General features: G+C 43.3%; 1 protein-coding gene and 1 long non-coding RNA gene across 4 annotated transcripts in view; one reads left to right on the forward strand and one right to left on the reverse strand.

Annotated features, from left to right (window-relative positions):
• The window catches only part of RAD51B (RAD51 paralog B), a 688762-nt gene that overhangs the window by 128948 nt on the left and 539989 nt on the right, over positions 1-19825 (reverse strand). For all 3 annotated transcript variants that reach the window (XM_019922136.3, XM_033851017.2, XM_019922140.3), the window contains exon 9: positions 505-608. In XM_019922136.3, coding sequence (XP_019777695.2) covers positions 505-608 — 104 coding nt within the window. The remainder of the gene's footprint in view (positions 1-504; positions 609-19825) is intronic.
• On the forward strand, positions 10085-12276 carry LOC109547786 (uncharacterized). Its single transcript, XR_002173724.3, has 3 exons — positions 10085-10562; positions 11527-11623; positions 11922-12276. It is a non-coding gene; the product is annotated as an uncharacterized lncRNA (long non-coding RNA).

Genomic DNA, 19825 nt, shown 5'->3' on the forward strand with positions numbered 1-19825 from the left:
TACTTTAAACTACTGGTTTATAAGTTAATGCAAAAGTACCCAGGATCTGGGAAGAGTTTATCCACTTAGCAGGGTCTGTGTGGCCTAATTATTTCAAAACATACTAACCTCAAGACAAGGCAGCATCATTATCTAATTTGTACACAAATTATCTAGCCCTCAACAAATATCAGCTAAGAGAAATGATCATTCATTCACCCTTTAGAGGTAGAGAGTTTGAGATCCCTAGGGGTGTGGACCTTGGTCACTTACAAGCTATTGGCAAACATCGGGGGCAAGCTAACTCTCTGTTTTTGTATTTTTTTCCCTGTGGGTGACTTGTCTCCCCACTTTATTAGAACTGCTATTGAGGTAGGCAGGGAGGCTGGTTTCCTTACCCACCCTCTGACAGTGTTGGCCCAGGACAGACAGCGTGGCCAATGCTTTCAGAAGATGAACACTCAGATTGCTGGTATATCTTGTTCCCTGACCTTGACAGTCAGAGAACATTGTCAAAGCACTCACCTGTCTTCTCTCTGAACCAAGGTACTGGAGAATCAGCCGGGTGTTCACACTGTGACTCCAGGTGTTTCCTAGTGCAGCTGTCACACAGCTGGATCCAGAAATGCCTGAAACGAAACAGGGCAAAACCATGATTATGGACACCTTATCTTGTCATGGTGTTTCACATAAACAAAAGTCCAGTCACTGCTCATTGCTCAGAGAGTACTCGGGAGCCCAGGTCTTTACCACAAAAGTTGATGAAGGAGAGAAGGAAGAGACTAAAAAGAAAAGCCAGCATGGGTTTCCTTCAGCCTCAATGAAAGTAACCACCACTGGGCTCAGAGATAACAGAGTTATGTATCAATAAGAGGTTGCACTGCAAGGAAGCTTGGAGCCATTGCTAATAATAAAACAAGCCACTCAACATCCATGGCAGAAAAGCATGACCCTACTACACAGAATAAGAGCCAGTTATGAAATAGTCTCAGTTTAATAATGGCAGAAAAGCATGACCCTACTACACAGAATAAGAGCCAGTTATGAAATAGTCTTAGTTTAATAGAGTTGTTAAGACTTTTTCAGCTTGATAAGAGTCTTAATTCAATTTTCTTTATCCATATGGAAGCGGTGGCATATGTATATAAAATTCCCATGCCATTCCAACCGCGGAATGTACACGCACCCAGAAGAGGAATCTGGAAGATCTCACCATTTCATATCTAATCTGTATTAGACATTCTTATCCCAAGAGAAACATTCTTTTACTTTCTAAGACTTTCCTATAAGGGGGAGGATCTGAAGTAAAATTTATCCGAGTTTCTAGTCTACACCAAGTTGTACTTCAGCTACTCTCTGACATCTCCAGAGCTTCACTGATCTCTCCTGACATCACCAGGAGGAACCCATTCCTGCACTCCTCCTGTTTCTTCTGCATTAGAGGCGGGCTCGCAAGTCCCAGCACTTAGAAGCCAGCCCCCACTATCATATGTAGCACATCCTGAGGTCTCCTCCAAACTCCTGTGCTCACTTTGGCCCTGGGCCATGAGATGAGTCTTAGCCTAAGGGGGCATAGTGGGATTTGTAGTTTGCCTTGTATCCTCAAGATGCCATCTCTTTCCAATGAGGAGACCAAGTACCAAAAGGCTGAAGTCCACTGAATCAGCTAAAGCAAAATGAGGGCTTGAGTTTCTCATCTGTTGCCTGCTCAGGGCATCATCTGATATTCACCCCTCTGTGTGGAACAGGAATTCCTCTTTTCTGGGTCAGCATCTTTCAGGGTGGCCTCCCAGCTCTGCATGGTCTTAAGCTCCTGGGATCAAATAGAGCAACAGATGAATGGAATTCAGTGGTTCTAGGCTGGAGGTGATTCCGTGGGTCACGTCTAGGTGGGAGTGCTGTGGCGTCTAGAGGATAGAGGCCGGGGATGCTGCCAAACATCCTATGAGGCACAGGCCAGTCCACACCACAAAGAATTATTCCACCCCAGACAAAATAGTGCCGATGGTGAGAACCCATGGGATAGCAAAAAACATCCCTATGTTTTCTCTGGTTCAAGCAGGTATGGGAACGAACTGGATGGCATCAACATCCAGGGCCTCAACAAACCTGGGGATTTCAGAGGGAGGGAGAATTGAGCGAAGGAAAGAATAAAGTTTAGGGTGACCTTGGCTCATCGTGCACACAATTCAAAACACACACGAATTAATTTGAAAACATATAATCTAGACTGTGCTGATCTGATCACACCACTCCCCTAAAATCCTTCCACAGTCCTTGTGCCTGAGGATAAAATACTAACTTCTGAACTAGGTGTTCTGAATGCTTTGTCATCATCTTCATCTGCGTCTCTCTCTGGCCCCATTTCTCTCAATGGATGGTCCCTTAACCTCCTGACTTCTCTGTCCCCACCCTCCTTGACCTGATAAAGCTTCCCCCTCTTCCGGCATCCAATGTACTGGCTTCTTCTGCTTCTCCTTGTATCAACCATGTTGAGTATTCCTTTTCCTTCTCCGCTTTTCTTCTCCCTCTCCCCTTAGTCGTGGGTGGACCTCAGGGAGCTGGCCATGGCCAGTTTTTTCCCTAACACCCACCTGCCTTCAGTGGCTGGGAAGGTAATGTACATCAATAAAGAGGCCAGGTGTCTGCATTTTAACACGTAGAAAGTCTTCACTACCACAAACAGATGTACTCTCTTCCATTTTTCTTGAAATACATGACCCTCTAAGTCTGTCTTTCATTTCCCCCTTTTTGATAGAGACACATAACAGAAAATTATTTTCTGCTTTAAGAAAACCAACACTGCAAGGGCAGTGGCCACTGATGTTCCTTTTTCTTGCATTTTTGCCAAAAGCTTTGTCGAGATAATTCACATGTTGTACAATCCAGCCATTTAAAGTGTACAGTTCAATGGTTTTTACTATATTCAGAGTCGATCAACCATCACTACAATCAACTCTGGAACATTTCATCACCCCCCAAGAAACTCCATATCCCTTAGCCATAAGCCTCCAGCCCCTCTTTCCTGCCCTGGAGCCCTAGGCAATCATTAATCTACTTTTTGTCTAAATATTAAGTGTTAGGAGATGACGGGGAGTAGTGGAGACTGTGGTGAATTAGACATGATCTCAAGGGGACAGCCCCTGTTCAGCTCCAGCTGCTGTTGTCACATGGCAATATGAGTTCACGGTTAGCCACACCTTTTGATCTTTTAATTTTTAAAATCAACACTTTAAGTACAATCTTCTGATTGGAAAATGTTGGCTTATTTTAAAAAATTTTAAAAGCACATAAATAAACATGCTGATGAGCCACATATGAGTCATTCTCACCAAGCTTGCAATGTCTGCTCCATATGGCATGTCCTCACTGTTGACAAGGACGACACCCACAGGTGGATGATTTCTAAGCCTTTGTCTCAACCTCCCACTTAACCTCAGCACCTGTCCCCCATTTTCAACCACAAGATCTTCCTGCCTGACATAATGAATTTGGGCACCATAAACTCAGTATCTTCAAATTGAGCTCATCCCTTCCTGTATAAACGTACTCCTCCTTCTTTGGCCTTCCAGTGAATCTGGCTTGAAACCTCAGTTCCATTTAAAAATGTCTCCCTCTCCTGTGCTTCTCAATTCCAAGAAACTGTGAAGACGGATTGATTTCCCTGTAAAGTCTCACTTACATCCATTCATCCCACCCCAACCTAGATCAGACCCACATTAGCTTTCCCCTGGGGGGATGGCTGCTGTCACTTTCTCGCGGCTCTCCATGCTCCTGTCAGTTTCTCCCTACGAAAGCATCCTCTCTTCTACCGCCCGATTAATCTCCCCAAGCACACATCTAAGCGCGCTGCCCTGCCACTTATGATCAGCCTGCTCAGAAACTTTTGGCGGCTCCCAAGTGCCTTTAAAGAGTTCTAAATTCCTAAGACTGGCATTCTTGCAGCTGTGCCCGACCTGCCTCTCCACACCTCTTCCCTCCATCCCACTTCGTAAAGACTCTGCTCCGATTTAATCACTCCTTCCTCGTGCCGCCTCCACACCTGAATGCCTCTATGCCCGTGCAGTCTTCAGTACCACTTCTGACACGCCACCTCCCTGATCATCACAGAAATAATGCCTTCCTCCTCCAAACGCCCATAATACTCAGCTCACTGTCTCACATTACCGCCATTTTTTAACCCTGTGGTATATGACTTGCGTGCTTCTCTGACCACCCCTAATGTATATTTTAAGAGGGCCAAATCCATGTCTGACTTATGGTAGTATGCCTGATCACGAAGTCTGAGACCCAGAGGATGCTTCATAAATAGTGGTTGAATAGTCAGTAAGTTATTCTTACTAAACTTTGAACCATGGTATCTATTTGTTTTAGCAGCAGATTTACATTCTTCATTCTACCTTGCTTAAGCCAAAATTAATAGATTTACATTTTTCAAGCAAACTCTAGAAACTTGTTGCTTCAATGCCCACTAAGTCATAGCATGACGTGAGCCTGAGTTTGCCAAGAAAGAGCTACGTGTGAATAATTAGGAGCTGCTAATTAGTTAAGCACTCCAAAAAAATTTGTGGTGATACGACTGTAGGTGCACTTCCCAGGCCTAGAAGATGTTTATAGGGGTCAGAGCCACAATTGACCAATAGTGGCTATTTAAAGAATTCCATGTGCCCAAACCAATGAAAACAGTATTAAAAAAAGTACCCACATGCCTGGCTGCTTGTCAGACAGGTAAGCTGGGGTTCTTAACCAAGGGCCATGAGTGAAAATAACCAGGGAGAAGTTTTCAGTGGAAACCTTAAGTGGGCAAGCTTGAGGAGATATATCTTCAGGAGTGCTCACAAACATTAAGCCACCACCAGAGCAATAACAGCAGGGCCTTGAAAGTTAAATGATAAGGAAAAACAATATTTTTAAAGTGCTATAAGCTAGGCACTAGGTAAGCCCTTTAAATAAGGAGGGCTTACATCTTATTTGAGCTTCATATCTTAGGTACATCTTTTCTGATCCTTACAACCACCCTATGAGGTAGGTGATATCATCATCCCTATTGACAGACCAAGGCTATAAGAGATTAAGTAATTCTCCCAAGGTCACACGGTTGGTTAATGATAGAGCAAGGATTCGAAACCAGGCTGAGTCTTTTTTTTTGCAGTATAGTTGGTTTACAATGTTGTGTTAGTTTCAGGTGTACAGCAAGTGATTCAGTTATGTGTGTGTGTGTGTGTGTGTGTGTGTGTGTGTGTGTGTATTTTTTTTCAGATTCTTCTCCCTTATAGGTTATTACAAAATATTGAGTAGTGTTCCCTATGATATACAGGTCCTTGCTGGTTATCTATTTTATATATAGTAGCATGTATATGACTGGGTCTTAACCACTACTCCAATTAGCCTTCTCCAGGCTCATTATGTCAAATAGCTGGCTACTCTGCCAGCCCGGGGTGGGAGTGGGGAGGGGTGGGCGGCTGGGAAGGGCCTGAAGAGCCCAGAGGCCCATCTCTGGGAAGACACTGATGGAAGTATGTTGTGAGCATCTTATCAACTCATCTGAACTCTGTGTGTCACTCAGGCTCTACACTCGGCTTCCTTTGTTCTGATATACAGTGATAATCCAGGGCAAGGGGTTTCCAGAAAGACGATGCATGCTCTGGCTTGGCAAGTTATTTAACCTCGCTCAACTGGCCCAGCCACTGGATTCATGCAAATCAGATGGCCTGAAACTGACCCTCTCTTGTTGGAGGCTTAAAAAAATCTGGGCAGGATTGAAAAATATTTTCACTTAATAGGGCTTTGAATATGGAAAAACAATTGAAGGGTGGTTATAGGTGGTGGGATGGCTTGAGAAAGAGAAGTGGGGAAGCTGTCAGTTACTATAAATTTGTAACTTTATTTTCAACTAGAAAACTCAGTGGTCCCTAATGTCTTTTGACTTTTAAGCATTCCTATGTGAGGCTGGCATAAATGATCATTAATGCTGTTTATGGGAAAGTTAAGGTAGAAGGAATCTGCTTACTGGCTTTTCAGGAAAGGTGATTTCCTGCCCAATGACCTAATTGGTCAAGAAATAGATAAGTGAATCTTTTCTATGCTCATTTTAAGCAGAAGGAATAAAAATTGGGGCATTCTCTCCGTCGCTCCTTTTTGATGACTGTGACATTTATGTCTGCCAAGGCAGTATGAGTTCATTGTACTGGAATTTGGTTGATCCCAATACAAATTAAAAAAATCAAGTAAGTGAACTGGGTTTTGAAAATATTTTCAATATTGGGGATTTTTCATTGTCACAGGATTGAGCTTGTAGAAGTGCCTGCTTAAGCCACAGAGAGAAAATCTAATTTATTTACACTGAAGTCAGGTCTCTTTAAAAAAGACAGGGGGAATATTCATACTCTGCTCTCTCAGAGACCCTTTTAGGTCAGTCAAAGCATGTTCTCTTTCTGTAATTGCTTACCCATCTGTAAAATATGAATAATAATTCTTGCCTCCAGGCAACCAAAGGTTCTTGGTGACCCTTAGATGAAGATACTTGATATGTATGAATGACAAGAACAATGATGATCAAACACTGCAGATGAAATTCTAGGGAGAAAAAAAGTTTAATCATCACCTTCCACATTTTTTTATTCTTCTAGTAAGGAGGCAGGTTAGTAAAGTTCAGGAGTGAAGTGGTTAAAAACAACAGAATTTGGATTCTGGAATATCTTTCATGACTACTGTCTTTAGATCCAATTCCCTACTCCTTTAGAGTGGGAGCTGGTTATGAAGACAAATTTCTTACAAGGCAGGAAGCTCTCTCTCTCTGCTCTGTACACAGGGCGTAGTTCTTGTGCAATCAGACTGGAGGAGGATAATCAGGTTGCTAAGTAGCCTTGATTTCCAAAAAGGTAATGGGCCTCTGGTACCAACCAGTGTCAGTGTTCAGAAGGGGGCTGTTGGGGAGCTTTCAGTGAGGAAGCTCCTTCTCTGAAAACATTTCAATTTATGACTCCTGTGCTAATAAGCATTTCTGGGAGGTCAAATTGAATCTCCAGTACATAACATAAAAGTGTGCCCTGCAGCAAAAGGGTCAACTTTAAAAGACTAGACTTTTCCATGTTAAAAAAAAAAAACAAAAACGTGTAAACAAAGCAGTGATTCCCAGAATAGGAACAGAGGGGAAGGAGAAGTTCATGGCTTAAGCGGGCTGGGTATTCTGGACACTCAGTCCCTCCTTCCCCTTTAGATGAAAGACAACTTACTGAGACTAGAAAGAGGAAATTTTAAAAAACGAAAAAGAATTAAAATACTTACAAATGATTTCAGTACTGAAATAAGTTCGGGGAAAGGGACGGTATGTTACCACTGGAGTGGTAATGAGAGGATGCTCCTTCTGACCTCTCATCCTCACATCCTGAAGCGTGTCCTATACAATGCATGATAGCATATGGCCGGCTGCTAGATGGAAGGCAGGACCCTGGAGCTCTATTTCTGACTTAGCTGTGGGCTTTTAATGAGACCAGGTGGGAGAAGAGAGCGATGTAACAAAGAATATCAGAGCAGGCCTCGGTAACGACCGGTTACTTCAGTTCTCTGAGCCTCAGTTTCCTCATCCATGAACAGAAGGGGTTGTTCAAAACTATCTCCAAAGTTCTCGCCTTTTCTAAAAACTTTGAATCTATGGTATTTTAATGATAAGAAATTAGTTCCTCATTCTGGACCTCACTTTTTCCAGGAAGTCTGAGAATGCTCTACTCCACGTGCTGTCTTTGAATGTTTGTGCCCTTACCCAGCACCCATTTAAGCCTGAAGAGAGTGCAGACGTGGGGTCCTTCTCCTAAGAGCAGATTTCTCTCCAAACTAGGGATTTTCTTAGCCAATCCTACCTCCTAAAACCTTTTGATGGGTAAACATGTGTTGGCCAGTGGCCAAGTCCCAGCAAACACAACTTCATAAGGACAAAGCTTAAAGATGGGAGTCTGAGTGAAAGAGTAGGGATTAGAAAGGGATTATCATTCATTAGTTTCAGTTTCTCCTGTTTAAACCCAGGCCCATGGAAGTTGCTGAGCTTCAGCATACTGTCGTTTTGGTTGTTGTTGGGTCATTCATTTGGACTGAGGAAGTGACTGAGAATCTCGTTTAGCCCCAATAGAAAGATGAAGTAGGGAAATATTTAGGTCTGCTTTTTCCCAAGTTTCTCAAGTTAGCCTAAGTTACTTCTGGTGGAAGATCATCAGCTCTTTTTCTATTTGATGCAGAAAGCCAGAATTTCAGCGACCCACATTGAACAGGCTGACAATCAAAAGGGATGAAGACTGCCAAGGAGAGGGTATTCAAGAATAAGGATTCAAGATGACCTACAAGCTCCATGAGGCCACAGAGCAAAGGTATCATCTGAAAGTGATTGAGACAGGCTCAGACATCTATCCACCAGCAAAACTAATTTCCTGGGGGGCCTGTGCTTCACTAACTGAACCTGTGAAACAGCTGTATTGAGCATGCACACCACTTCCTTGGGTCTTTAAAACTGACAATGGTCTGTAGGTCAAGTTCCAACGGAAGTGATATTTCTGACCTAGCTCTATAAATAGAGCACTGGAAAAAACTCATCAGCTGCAAATGGCCCAGCGACCACACGCTATCTATTAAGTAAGTAACCACAGTATCTGCGCTGCCATTTTAGATGAGAAAAATATTTCTCTTGTTATTTATAATCTTCTGAGCCTTGAGATTCTCAAAATACTTTAAAGCTATTAGTCTTCTTTTAGATGTACAAATAAAGGATCTGAGGCATAAAACCACACAATAACTGCCTCAACAGTATCTGTCCACGGAGGAAGGCCTTCGGCCTGAGTAAAGAGCAAGGCTGCTTCACTGTGGGAAAGCACAGGATTTCATTCCCAGTGTCTCTCGGCTACAGGTGAAAGAGGTGATTGCAGTCCAGTCTTTCCTTGCACAGCACACGCAGGCTGGTCCAAGTTTCAATAAAACTCATTACTGAGGAAGGTGAGAAATGTGAAGAAGGCAAGAAAAGGTGGGGTGATCAGAACCTTTGGAATGCAAGAGTTAGAGATGGAGTAATCCTCCACAGCAGAAGGTAGAAATAGAGGTTAGCTAATCACTAGGATAAAGACTGGTTATGCATCAGCACAAACGACTCAAACAACTCCACTGGTTTTTGTGCAGGGAGGAAATACTTTAAGTTTCCCATAGTCTCAGAGTGGACATGTAGGTTATCATCCAACCAGGACACTTTTGAAAATGAAGCAGGGACATTTTAGTAAGTATATTGGGATAACAAAGATAAATTGGGACTACTCTGGGCAAGCCAAGATGTACGGTCACCCTACAGAGATATCTTGTAGGAAGTGTCCAGAAATCGGGATGAGGATGCTCACCTTACAAAAAACTGATCATTCCGGAACCCATCTCATTTACCAACCAAAAGTTCTCTAGGGGTTAACTGCACAGGACGTCTTGGCTATGTTTGCAGTGACAATCGTGAAGGTCCTTAAAGACAGCTAGGAAAACATAGGTTTGAGCAGAACGGAACTAGGGTGTCTGAATAGAAAGGAGCAATCTCCCCCGACCCAGCTCAGCTCCCAACATTGCCCAGGAGGCCAGGCCCCTGAACCCTTTCTCCAATAACACAGCTTTCCTCCTGCTATCCTCCATTTAAGGGAAAAAAAAAAAAAAATCCTGAACAGTGGCTTGTAGCTAGGTCTGCTGACCCTTTGAAAAGAACACTTTAATTAAAAATAAATTCACTCACTAGAGAAAACACATACTATCCTTAAGTAAATGCTGGCAAAATAAAACAAAGAAAATAAAAACCCAAACATTTAAGAAAAGCTGAGACATTTTCTTTTTAATTTAGGCTTCATTCAGTGTAAGCCAGGAAGATGCTTATGTGAAATGGGCTTTCTTCCACAACAAGGTGTCTTACCTGCTTGCTGTAAATAAGTGAATTCCTAAAATCATGCCAGTCAGCCATCTTGGTATGAGCTTTGTTTTTCTACTCTCATTGTAGAATCTGAGAATACTAGAGCCGGATTCTAGTAAGTCTTGTGTATTATATCTGGTCATCATCTCATTTTTTGACCATTTGATTTTTTTTTTTTTTCAGGTGACTTTTTTTTCCTGGCTGAAGCAGAAGGAATATCGCCAACTTATCCTGACTTCAGATTGTTTATAGTCCTGGCTGCTGGAAAAAAAAAATCACCCTCAGATGTGTGCATTGCCTTTGGAGAAAGCTAGGAAGGGTAAAAAGTGGCTTTTTTTTTTTTTTTGGCATTGGCATTTATATATTCTTTAAACTGTTTTTATTTGTTATTACCTTATTTATGTTGTTTGTTTTTAAAGTGGCATATCTTTTATCGGTCACCCTGGGGAAATTTAAACTACAGTGAAGTAATATTTGGTAGCTTTACATAGCCAAGGAATTAGTCTGGACAATGAATAAGCCAGGTGACAGCCCATTTGACTAAAGACCAGAGGGACACACTCACAGTCACAGGGTTTGCCTTTGGGAAATCAGCTTCCAAGGCAAACCCAGGACCAGGAGACAGGCGCCCTTCCCAAGGCCTCGACTGATGCAGAATCCGGACCAGGTAAGTCTGCTTTTGCTTCAGGCTGACACTGGATCACTGGCTCTTTGCAAGTAATAAGGACAGAGGCGGAAAAGAAATGCTGTTGTTTATCAGGAAATACGTGCTTGAAAAACATTTCTGTGAAAACAGCAGTGGCTTAAAAAAAATCATTAATGCAGAAAGACATTTCAACTAAATACGACGTCTAATCCTGGACTAGATCTTGGATCAGGAAAAAAAAAAATTGCCATGAAGGACATTATTAGGACACCTGGCAAAGTTTGAATATGGCTGGTATATTAGATAATGGTATTATATCAACATTAATTTCCTGGGTGAGATCATTATATTGTGGTTATGTCAGAGAAGTTCTTGTTCTTAGGAGATAAGTGCTGAAGTATTTGGAAATGAAGGGTCACGATGTTTAAGCTTACTCTCAAATGGTTCGGCAAAGATAACAATAATAAATTAATATTATAAAAAATAAATTGACAACAATAATATGAGAGAGAGCAAACAAATGTGGCAAAATGTTAACAATCTAGGGGAAGGGTATGTAGGAGTTCATTGTACTTTCCTTGGAACTTTTCTGTAGGTTTGAACTCTTTTTCTACCAAAAAAAAAAAAAAGAAAGAAAGAAAAAAAAATTAGTGTGAAAATATAGGTTGGCCAACCCTAAGAGATGACTTGGGCCAGTGATATAGAATCAGGACACAGGACTGGCTGGAGAAAGAACTAGGGCATTGTTTCACATGTGTGTTTATGCAGCAGAATCACCTAAACCAGGTAAACCTGTTTTAAAAATGCAGAATCCTTGTCCCCATACCAAACCTAATGAGTCAGGATCTCTGAGGGGCGATGCCCAGAAGTCTGCATTTTCAAAATGCTCTCTCCCAGATCATCTGTGTATATATATTAAAGTTTGAAAAAAAAATCACATATTAGGCATTTGTTGTTTTGCTTGTAACTGTAGGCTTCTTTGCAGGTAATGGATGTCATGGATGCATTTGTATTAGAAAATCTCCACCTAACATCTTGTGATGTAGATCTGCATCCTTTTCATCACGGAAGACATCATTCTGGTGAATGCCCTTTGGCCTATTTCCCAAGGGGGTAGAGAAGAGATGTAAATGCTCTATAGAAACACCGTAATTCATCTGGTTAGAGTGGTTGTCAAAGGGGTCACCCAAAACCCAAATTCAGAAGGTGGAGGAGGGGCAGCTGACAGCCTGGGGCATGAAACAGGACAGGGCTAGTGATGGGGCCCAGGCAGGCAGAGACCCTCAGTAAGGTCCTCAGTCAGGCTCCTTGACCAGCATTTCTTCTAGACCCCAAGCAGAGCTCAGTTTTCACAGTTCAAGCTTCCCTTTGTTTCTTCAGTGAGAACAGGAACAGAAAGTAAAGAGAATGAAGTGGGACAGGAGACAGACTCCCTGAGGTGCTTTGAAAACTCCAGAGTATATAAGAGCGTCGGATGAATCCAAGTGAAAGTGCATTAATAAATACTGCTTCCCTCAAACTTGCAACATTGGTGTAATCATTATTCCCATATCATAGACAAAGAAGTTACTTGACTATTGAAACCCACCTAGTCAGGCACAGAGCTGGGGCCCGAGCCCAGGCATCCTAAGACCTCCTGCTGTCCCAGCTGTCTCCCTTTTGGCATCCAGAGCACATCGTCTGGAGAATGCTTTTAATTATCACCTCGCCCAGAGTGCGAAGATTTACCGGTATGCTTTCCTCCGGCCCCATCTTAAGCACCCCTTTGGGAAGTAGAGTGATCACGATAGGAATCAGGGTATTTTCATGTGTGGAGGGGAATGGAATGCTGCCGTCACACACGTTTGTTGCCCCTGAAGGTTCTGAGAAGGGGGCGGGGGGACGTAGACTGTTGAATAGTTAGTGAGGCAATCCCAGCGTCCTCAGCACCCTGAGTTTTCGACAAGAACCCAAAGGTTCTTTGGGTTTATTTCCCACACTGGTGAATTCAGCGTGGCTGCTGAGTTCCTTCAGTTCAGCCCGTGTTTCCCTGACATCTGGAGCTGGGCTTCCTGAGTCAAGGCTAGGACAGAAGCAGCTGCACTTCTCCTTTTCTGGGGGGTGTGCACACACGCACAGGCACACACGCGTGCGTGCATGAGGGCTATCCCCATGACCATCATGCCAACATAAGGCTCAAAAGAAACCGGGGCCACAGAGGAAGGGAAAATCCCATTTGTGACAGTAATTCTTAGTGGTCCCAGATCACAAGTTGTAAGGTCCGAACAATGTGCAGAAGGCCAGGGTATGGGGGATCTTAGGCAATGGGGGCTGACCTTGCTTTAACTTCCTCAAGTGTTCCTTCAAGAGAGTGTCCCAATCTCTGGTGGCAAAGTCTTTCAGGCAGCAGCCTCATGGCGGGAGAGGGAACTGATGAACCAAATGTGCTGATGCTAACAGGGTTATTTTAATCGGAGGAACTGGTTTTGGTGGCAGCAGACAGTCAGTCCACATCTTCAAAACAAGAGTTCTTAAGCAAAGCAATTTCCTTCTTCCTTGAAGGCCACTATTTATCTACAGGACAGAACTACAGGTTCACTGAAAATGACCAGATTCAGCAAAGCGACCAAGACTATTGACTTGGTGTAATCTGTCTCCCATCTCAGATGTCACCTGATGGAAGAACATTACAGTAAAGAACTACGAGGTAACATTTTGGGGATAATTAGTCATTTCTGGGCAGTACGCTCAATACCTTACATACATTATCTCTATCAGGGAGATGCCATTATCACACCAATCTTCTAGGGAAGAAAGTTGAGCTACAGAGAAAGGTTACTCAGCAAGTGGCAGAGCAAGGATTTGAACCCAGCGGTCTGACTAGTCACTTCAGCCATTTAGAAAGTACTACAAGAATGACCATTCATTTCCCTCTCTGGGAGGGAAAACTCACAAAGCCCCTCACCCTGTTTTCTAGATATTCCACTCATTTTCTTTTCCTCATTAAACTATAATGTTCAACGTCTTATTCAGAGTCAACTGTACCTGTCTAGAAAAGCATATTTGATTAGTGTTCTCTCCCTATTGCTGGGAAACTCTTAGTCATATGACAGGTTTTCTAGAAATTGATTCCAAAGAAAAATAAATCTCTAGATTCTGTAGCTTTTCAACTGAAAATATGTAAAATAACCTTAGTTGCCAAAATCATGACTGGCTTTCCTTCTGTGACTATAATCTCCACATCTGGCTCACCTTCTTTGCCAGAAGAACATGATTATATGTTTTTTTTATATCTTAGGATGTTTCTATATTTTATGACATTTCTAAGTGGAAGTGCTATGTTAATCGTCATTACAATCCCACTGATAATTGCATTAGTTCTTTTATCAGTGTTAACTCCACAGTGAAAAATAAAGCAGCAGAAGGTAAATGTCAGATGGTCAGAACAGCCCTACAGGGAGCCAGTTAGCCCATTTTTCTCAGCTGTAATATAGTTGTGGGATGTGAAGCGAGATGGCGACCACAATTATCGTTTACATGTACATCCTATGTGCCAGACATGATTCCAGGTGCTTTACATGATAAAAATCTCTTGCCCATCTCAACAGTATGAAGTTGGATACTATTATTGCCCTCATTTTACAGATGATGATGCTGTGCCCATATTTGAATGTGCTAGTGAGTGGTGGAGACAGGATTCAAACCCTGACAGTGGCCCTAGCGCCTGTGTTCCAGCCTGGCCTAGGAGTCCTTGTTCTAGCTGATTCCCCATGTCATGTCAGCAGTTGAATCTGACCCCAGCAGTGGATTATTCTAACATCCACAGCCAAGGATGCCCATAAAATTTTCATGACGTTACCATAGAATCATCTTGTTTATGAAACAGCATCATGGTACAAATAGAAGAGTCATGTATTAAGCACTTCTTTTAAGTAAAAGATTTTATCATCATTGTTCTTAAGGAAAGTGACATGATTAAGGTCACATGCTTAGTCACAGGTCAAGAATGGTACAAACACCCCTTCACAGGTCCTGGAACCTCAGGACCTATTGCTTCTCTTAAACAGCATCACAGCCTCCTGCCTGATCAAGCATCTCTGCAGGTGGACACAGCTCTGCAGGGCTGTAGGGATCACTGTACCTGCTTCGCAGCAGCCCTACCTCTAAATTAAAAACAGCACAACAGCAACAACAAAATAATAATAAAATAAATGGCGGAAAGACCTCTAGGGTATAAAAATTTCCTTCAACTGATCATCAAGTTCTTTCTTGAAAGAGGCAAGTGTCTGCCAGCAGGAACCTAAAACTCATTATTATTCTGTATTTTCTTTCTGCATGACTGAAAAGTTTTTCTACCTCCCACTCCCATCCCTATCAAAAGAATCCCCCCCCCCACCCAAGACAATCACAAAGTTTAAAAGTAGCTAACTGGCAGTTCAAAAAAAGTTTTTAAATAAAAACTCCAAAACCCACAGTGGTTGTAAAACAGCTTTGTGTAGAAGAAGGGCAAGTTTTCTCTTACGAGAGGCTCATTTCATAGGGTTGGGCAAAGAGAGAGATCAGGGGGGCAAGGGTGGGAACGCAGAAGAAGGGGAGGCGGGAGAGGAGGAGATAAAGGAGGAGGAATCGCTGGCTTTAAAAAGCAACATTGTCCAGAGAGGTGAAAGGGAACAGATGGCCGTGGAGAATGTGGCCCTCAAAGCCCCGAAGAAAGAGGCGATGCTGACAGATCTCGCTGTTTCCCATTGATGCCTGAATGTTCTAGTGTGGGGAGCCGAGGCCAGTGAGGGGGACAGACCTCTGTTCCCAGCGGCTCGCTGGGGCACTGGCGCTGAGGATCACTGAGAAAAAGACCAGGCAGGGGGGCGGGGAGGGCAAGCAGCTGTGGCCACAGAGGGAAGGACAGTGGGGGCGTGTGGGTTTCCATAGCCTTCTCTTTTGGCCCGGCCGGGAAAGGTCAGCCCAGTGCTGGTCTTTGCCCTGGCAGAGGTGAAGGAAAGGACAGCAGCTGGGGCCCAGTGTCACAGCATCCTCCCCCCAAAGGCATGTCTGGGACCAAATAGATCCCTTGGGAGAGGGAAATGAAGAAAATATTCCAAATGCTTTATGGAGGATTGAAACATTCAAACTACAATAAACAAGAAATTTGGGTCTATGAAAGAGGTAGAGAATCCTGCCAAGTAAATCCCATATTATTTCATGGAGTCTCAGAGCAGAGAAGTGATCTGCTGAGGAAACAGCAGGAGTCGGTGGCAGACTCAGGAAGGAGTCCAGAGGTCTGAGTCTGACTCTAAAGGGTGCCAAATTCAAAGTGGGGCTTTGCTGGACACAAGGGGAATGACAGGAGGGGCAGAGGAGCCTCTGGCGCCCAGGGTGTGTTCATGTGTGTTCACGTGTGTGTGTGAGACAGGCACCTTGATGCTGGAGGATGTAACTGGAGACTCACAAGTCACCACAGAGCGACACTGGTACAGGCACCCCTGGCCTCCTGGGAGGGGAAAGCCCGACAGTCAGCCCCTGCAGACGGAGGCCTGGAGAATTGGTTAAGAGGGGTAAGGGTTTGTAGAAGCAGCAATTGCAAAGAGGCCCATAAACTTCAGGGGACAAAGATGCGTCGGTGTCATTTCCTTAATGGAACTTTGATCAGGGAAATTACTGTTTCAAATGACCTCTTGAACTCTCCGTACATCCGTACATCCTCGAGAGGACGATGATCCAATTCAGCCCTGCTCTCGTCCAATGAGGAGGGAGCCACATGCTTCTTGACTCCCTGTCTAGTTGGCCCCGCAGAGAGCTGCACAAGCTCAAAACATTTCTCTGGTTTGGATTTGCCTCTCTCTTCTTCCCTGACCCAGAAAATGAGAGAGAACTGAACTCAGGCCTGAGGGTCTTGAGACAGCGGGGCATGAGTTTGGAGAAACAGACCAGAATCATCATTTGGAAACATTCCTACAGGTCTCAGGCTCCCATAAACATCTCTCATCTAACCCTCAGTGGAAGTAAGAGAAGTTAAAAGGTGGCTCTAAATACATTTAGTGACCTGGCACGTTCACCTTTACCTGGGTTAGGTCTCCGTCTCCCCAGGAAAGAGGAGGCGGCAACGGCCGTCAAGGCCCACATTTTGCACTGTGCGTACATCCGAGTTACTGAGAAAATTCCCATGGAGCAGTGTAGTAAAAAAAAGATCAACCATGATGAAGACCTTGCCTTTGTATTTCCCTGCTTCATCCAAATTGCTCCCCAGGCGCTTTTAGATTTAGAAGCTCCACTCATCAACCTTATGAACAGCAGCCCAGCCACTGCATAGAAATTACTTTGTATAGCTCCTAAGTGAAATTACCCCCGGGGACAGAAGATGCCCAAGGCTTTAACAATTGCGACAGAACACAGCCTCAGTATGAGAAAAGAAGACAAGTACACTTTGACATCCCAATTGAAACTCCAGGCTGAATCCGACATAGAAGAATGTAATTACCTTTCCTAGTTTGACGGTACACTAAAGAAATGGGAGAAGTGGAATACCTATTAGGTCCCCACTAATCCTCCTCCTAAATTCAAAGCAGGGTTAGTCACTGGAATTCATTTCTGGGTATTCTTACTCTGCACTATTGTTAAACAGCTCAATTGATAAGTGCTTGCAGCTAATAAACGCTTTCTACTGAGCTCACCCCTCCTCTTTCCCAGCTGCTCAAAGCACTTTACAAATATCACCTCATTATTCTTTATAACACTCAAGTGAGCCTGATAGGTGGAAAGGTTCATTATCTTCTCCTTACCAATAGGGTAAACAGACAAAGGAAGAAGCAACTCGTTTGAGCCGACAAAGCAGAGGCAGAACTGGAACTAAAACCCGGCCATCCTCCTGACTGACTCTACCTGTGTCCATGTCCTGTGTCAGCCTGGAAAGCTGTTTTGCTGACAGGGCAGGATTTTCTAGCTCTGGACTGTGTTGTAATCGACAGGTCCACAGAACTGGGGCACTGACTGGAGGGGAAAGGACAGGAGTCGAACTGGAGAAGCCCCACATGAGTGGCCTTAACTGGCTCGGACAAGTCACTTCACCTCTGAGTCTCAGTGTCCTCCTCAGGAAAAGGAGGGGTTTCCATTAGAGGATCTTAAGGTCCCTTCCAGCTCTTTAGATAAAGCGTGAAGTGAGAGTTTCAAAAGAGGGCTTCTAGTTTTCACCAGCCCCTTGTGACAATCTGAGTTTCAGTTTGCTTATCAGCCTGAAATAGTATCCTTGTCTCTTTGCCGAGTCCCTGTGTCATCCAGTGTCCACCCAAATGACAGTGGGGATCAAATCAGTCTGTGTGAGATGGGAAGTGAGAGAGGTAGTCCTGGGACATCAAGGCCAAGGACTAAAGAGATGAAGGGAGGCAGGGAATACAAAGAAGACTGGACAGGCCATAAAAAGAAGAATCGGCAAACAACATTTTGACCTCTGCCCGGGGCCTGACCTAGGGACACTCCTTACATTCCAAGGAACCTATGACAAGTCCTTCAAAATTTAAGAAGGCTCCAAAGAAAGAGCATTTGCTTTGCTCTTTCTAAATACAGGGTTCACTTGCCAACCCTAAAAGCCATGTGAACAATGCCCCAATGTACCCTGTAGTGGTGGTTTTCCATTTAAACAGAATTTCATTTTAATGAAATAACATTGGTGTGCCTTCAAGTTAATTAAAACAGGATTTTACAGGTGGCTTCATAGCTTCTAATTTGTGTTGCTTGAGCCATACATGCCTAAGCCCTTAGGAAATCAGAAGCATTTGATCTCTCCAATCTTTTACACTTTCTTTTCCTGAATGATGCTTTGATACTCTTTGTTTGCCACAAAGAGAGTTGGAGAGAGAGGACATTTAGTAAAATCAACATTTGTTTGCAGGAGAAACAGCCCTCACAACCAGAATAATGACCTTGGAAAGAGTCTTGGGTGATGGGCTGATTACAATGACTGGATATAAAGGACTGACTGTGCAGCCGCCAGAAAGAAACACATTTCTGTAATATCTCAGTTGTTTCTATTGGCCTGGCCTTCCTTGCATTCATCATGGGAACTGAGTCAACAAGTTTGCTTGCTTTTATTTCACTGATTACAGTGCGTTTTTTTTTCCCTCCACATACAGGGAAAAAAGAGTAAAGAACAAATGGAAGTCAGAGGCTTGACGATCCAAAAAAAAAATGGGTATAATTTTATTTATCTTCAAGTCCAGCTGCAAAAGCAACTAGCTGCAAGCTTTATTCCATCTGCTCTCTCTGAGGACCTCAGCCTGACCTTGTGGAACCTTCTTTCTGGGAAGTGAAAGAATTTCAAGGATTAGCTGAAGTCCTGAGGCTGCCAACTGTGACAACCTACAAAGTCCTCTTAGGTAATCGATTCAGACCCCACTTCTGCTCAAGGCCAAGACGGTCCCTGATGAGTTGGAAATATTCTAATTTCCTAGACCATAAGGCAAATTAACCCCAGAAGAATTTCAGAAGGGCAAGTACAACATGTCTGCATACTAAAGACTCAACAACTGATGTATCTGTGACAAAAGATATGTAATTGAACTTAAAAAGCAAGAATTAAGAGGTCATCAGAAACAAGTTTAAAAAAGAATACCGGAAGGAAGGAAGGAAGAGAGGAAGGAAGGAAGGAATGAACAGAGGAAGGAAGGAAGCAAGGAAGGAAAAGGAAGGGTGGGGGAAGAGAGAGAGACAGAAAGAAAGCTTTATAAATTTAATAATAATTATCTCCACCACCTGATTCTGGAAGAAGGCATTTTCTGAACATCTCCTGAACTGAACTTTTGAGTTCTCCAGGAGAAGGTCAAGTTTCCAATGCTGATCAGATAAAATGCCAAATTTCTCTCACCATTATAATCCCAAGGTGAGGAAAGGGGAAGAATGAATCAATATTCTTAGTTTATCGTCAAATGGCTCAGAGAAGACTAAGGCTTTAGATCCTACCAAGGACTGTACTAGTTTAATGTAGCCTTAAAGGTCACCCTAATCACTCCTCTGACACTGTCTTTTCCTGTATCTCCTAAACAGTACAGACATCTGGGTAGTTAATAGAACGGCTTCCAACTCGATTCTGTGACTAACTCATTCTGTGACTTCCTTAGGCCTCAGTTTCTCCATTTGAAAATTGGAGTAGGATTAGAGGGTCTCTAACATCCCCTCCATCTCTAATATGCCCTACTACTATTGTATCTCTCTGCATAGATTGGCTCCAGCATTTTCCCCAGCCCACTGTATTTTCTACCTTTTAAGTTTTATCTAGTGCTGGTCCCTATAGGTCCCTTACAGTGTCTGAGGAGTCG

Source organism: Tursiops truncatus, chromosome 2 (assembly GCF_011762595.2).
Source record: "Tursiops truncatus isolate mTurTru1 chromosome 2, mTurTru1.mat.Y, whole genome shotgun sequence".
In the NCBI taxonomy this organism is placed as follows: Eukaryota; Metazoa; Chordata; class Mammalia; order Artiodactyla; family Delphinidae; genus Tursiops; species Tursiops truncatus.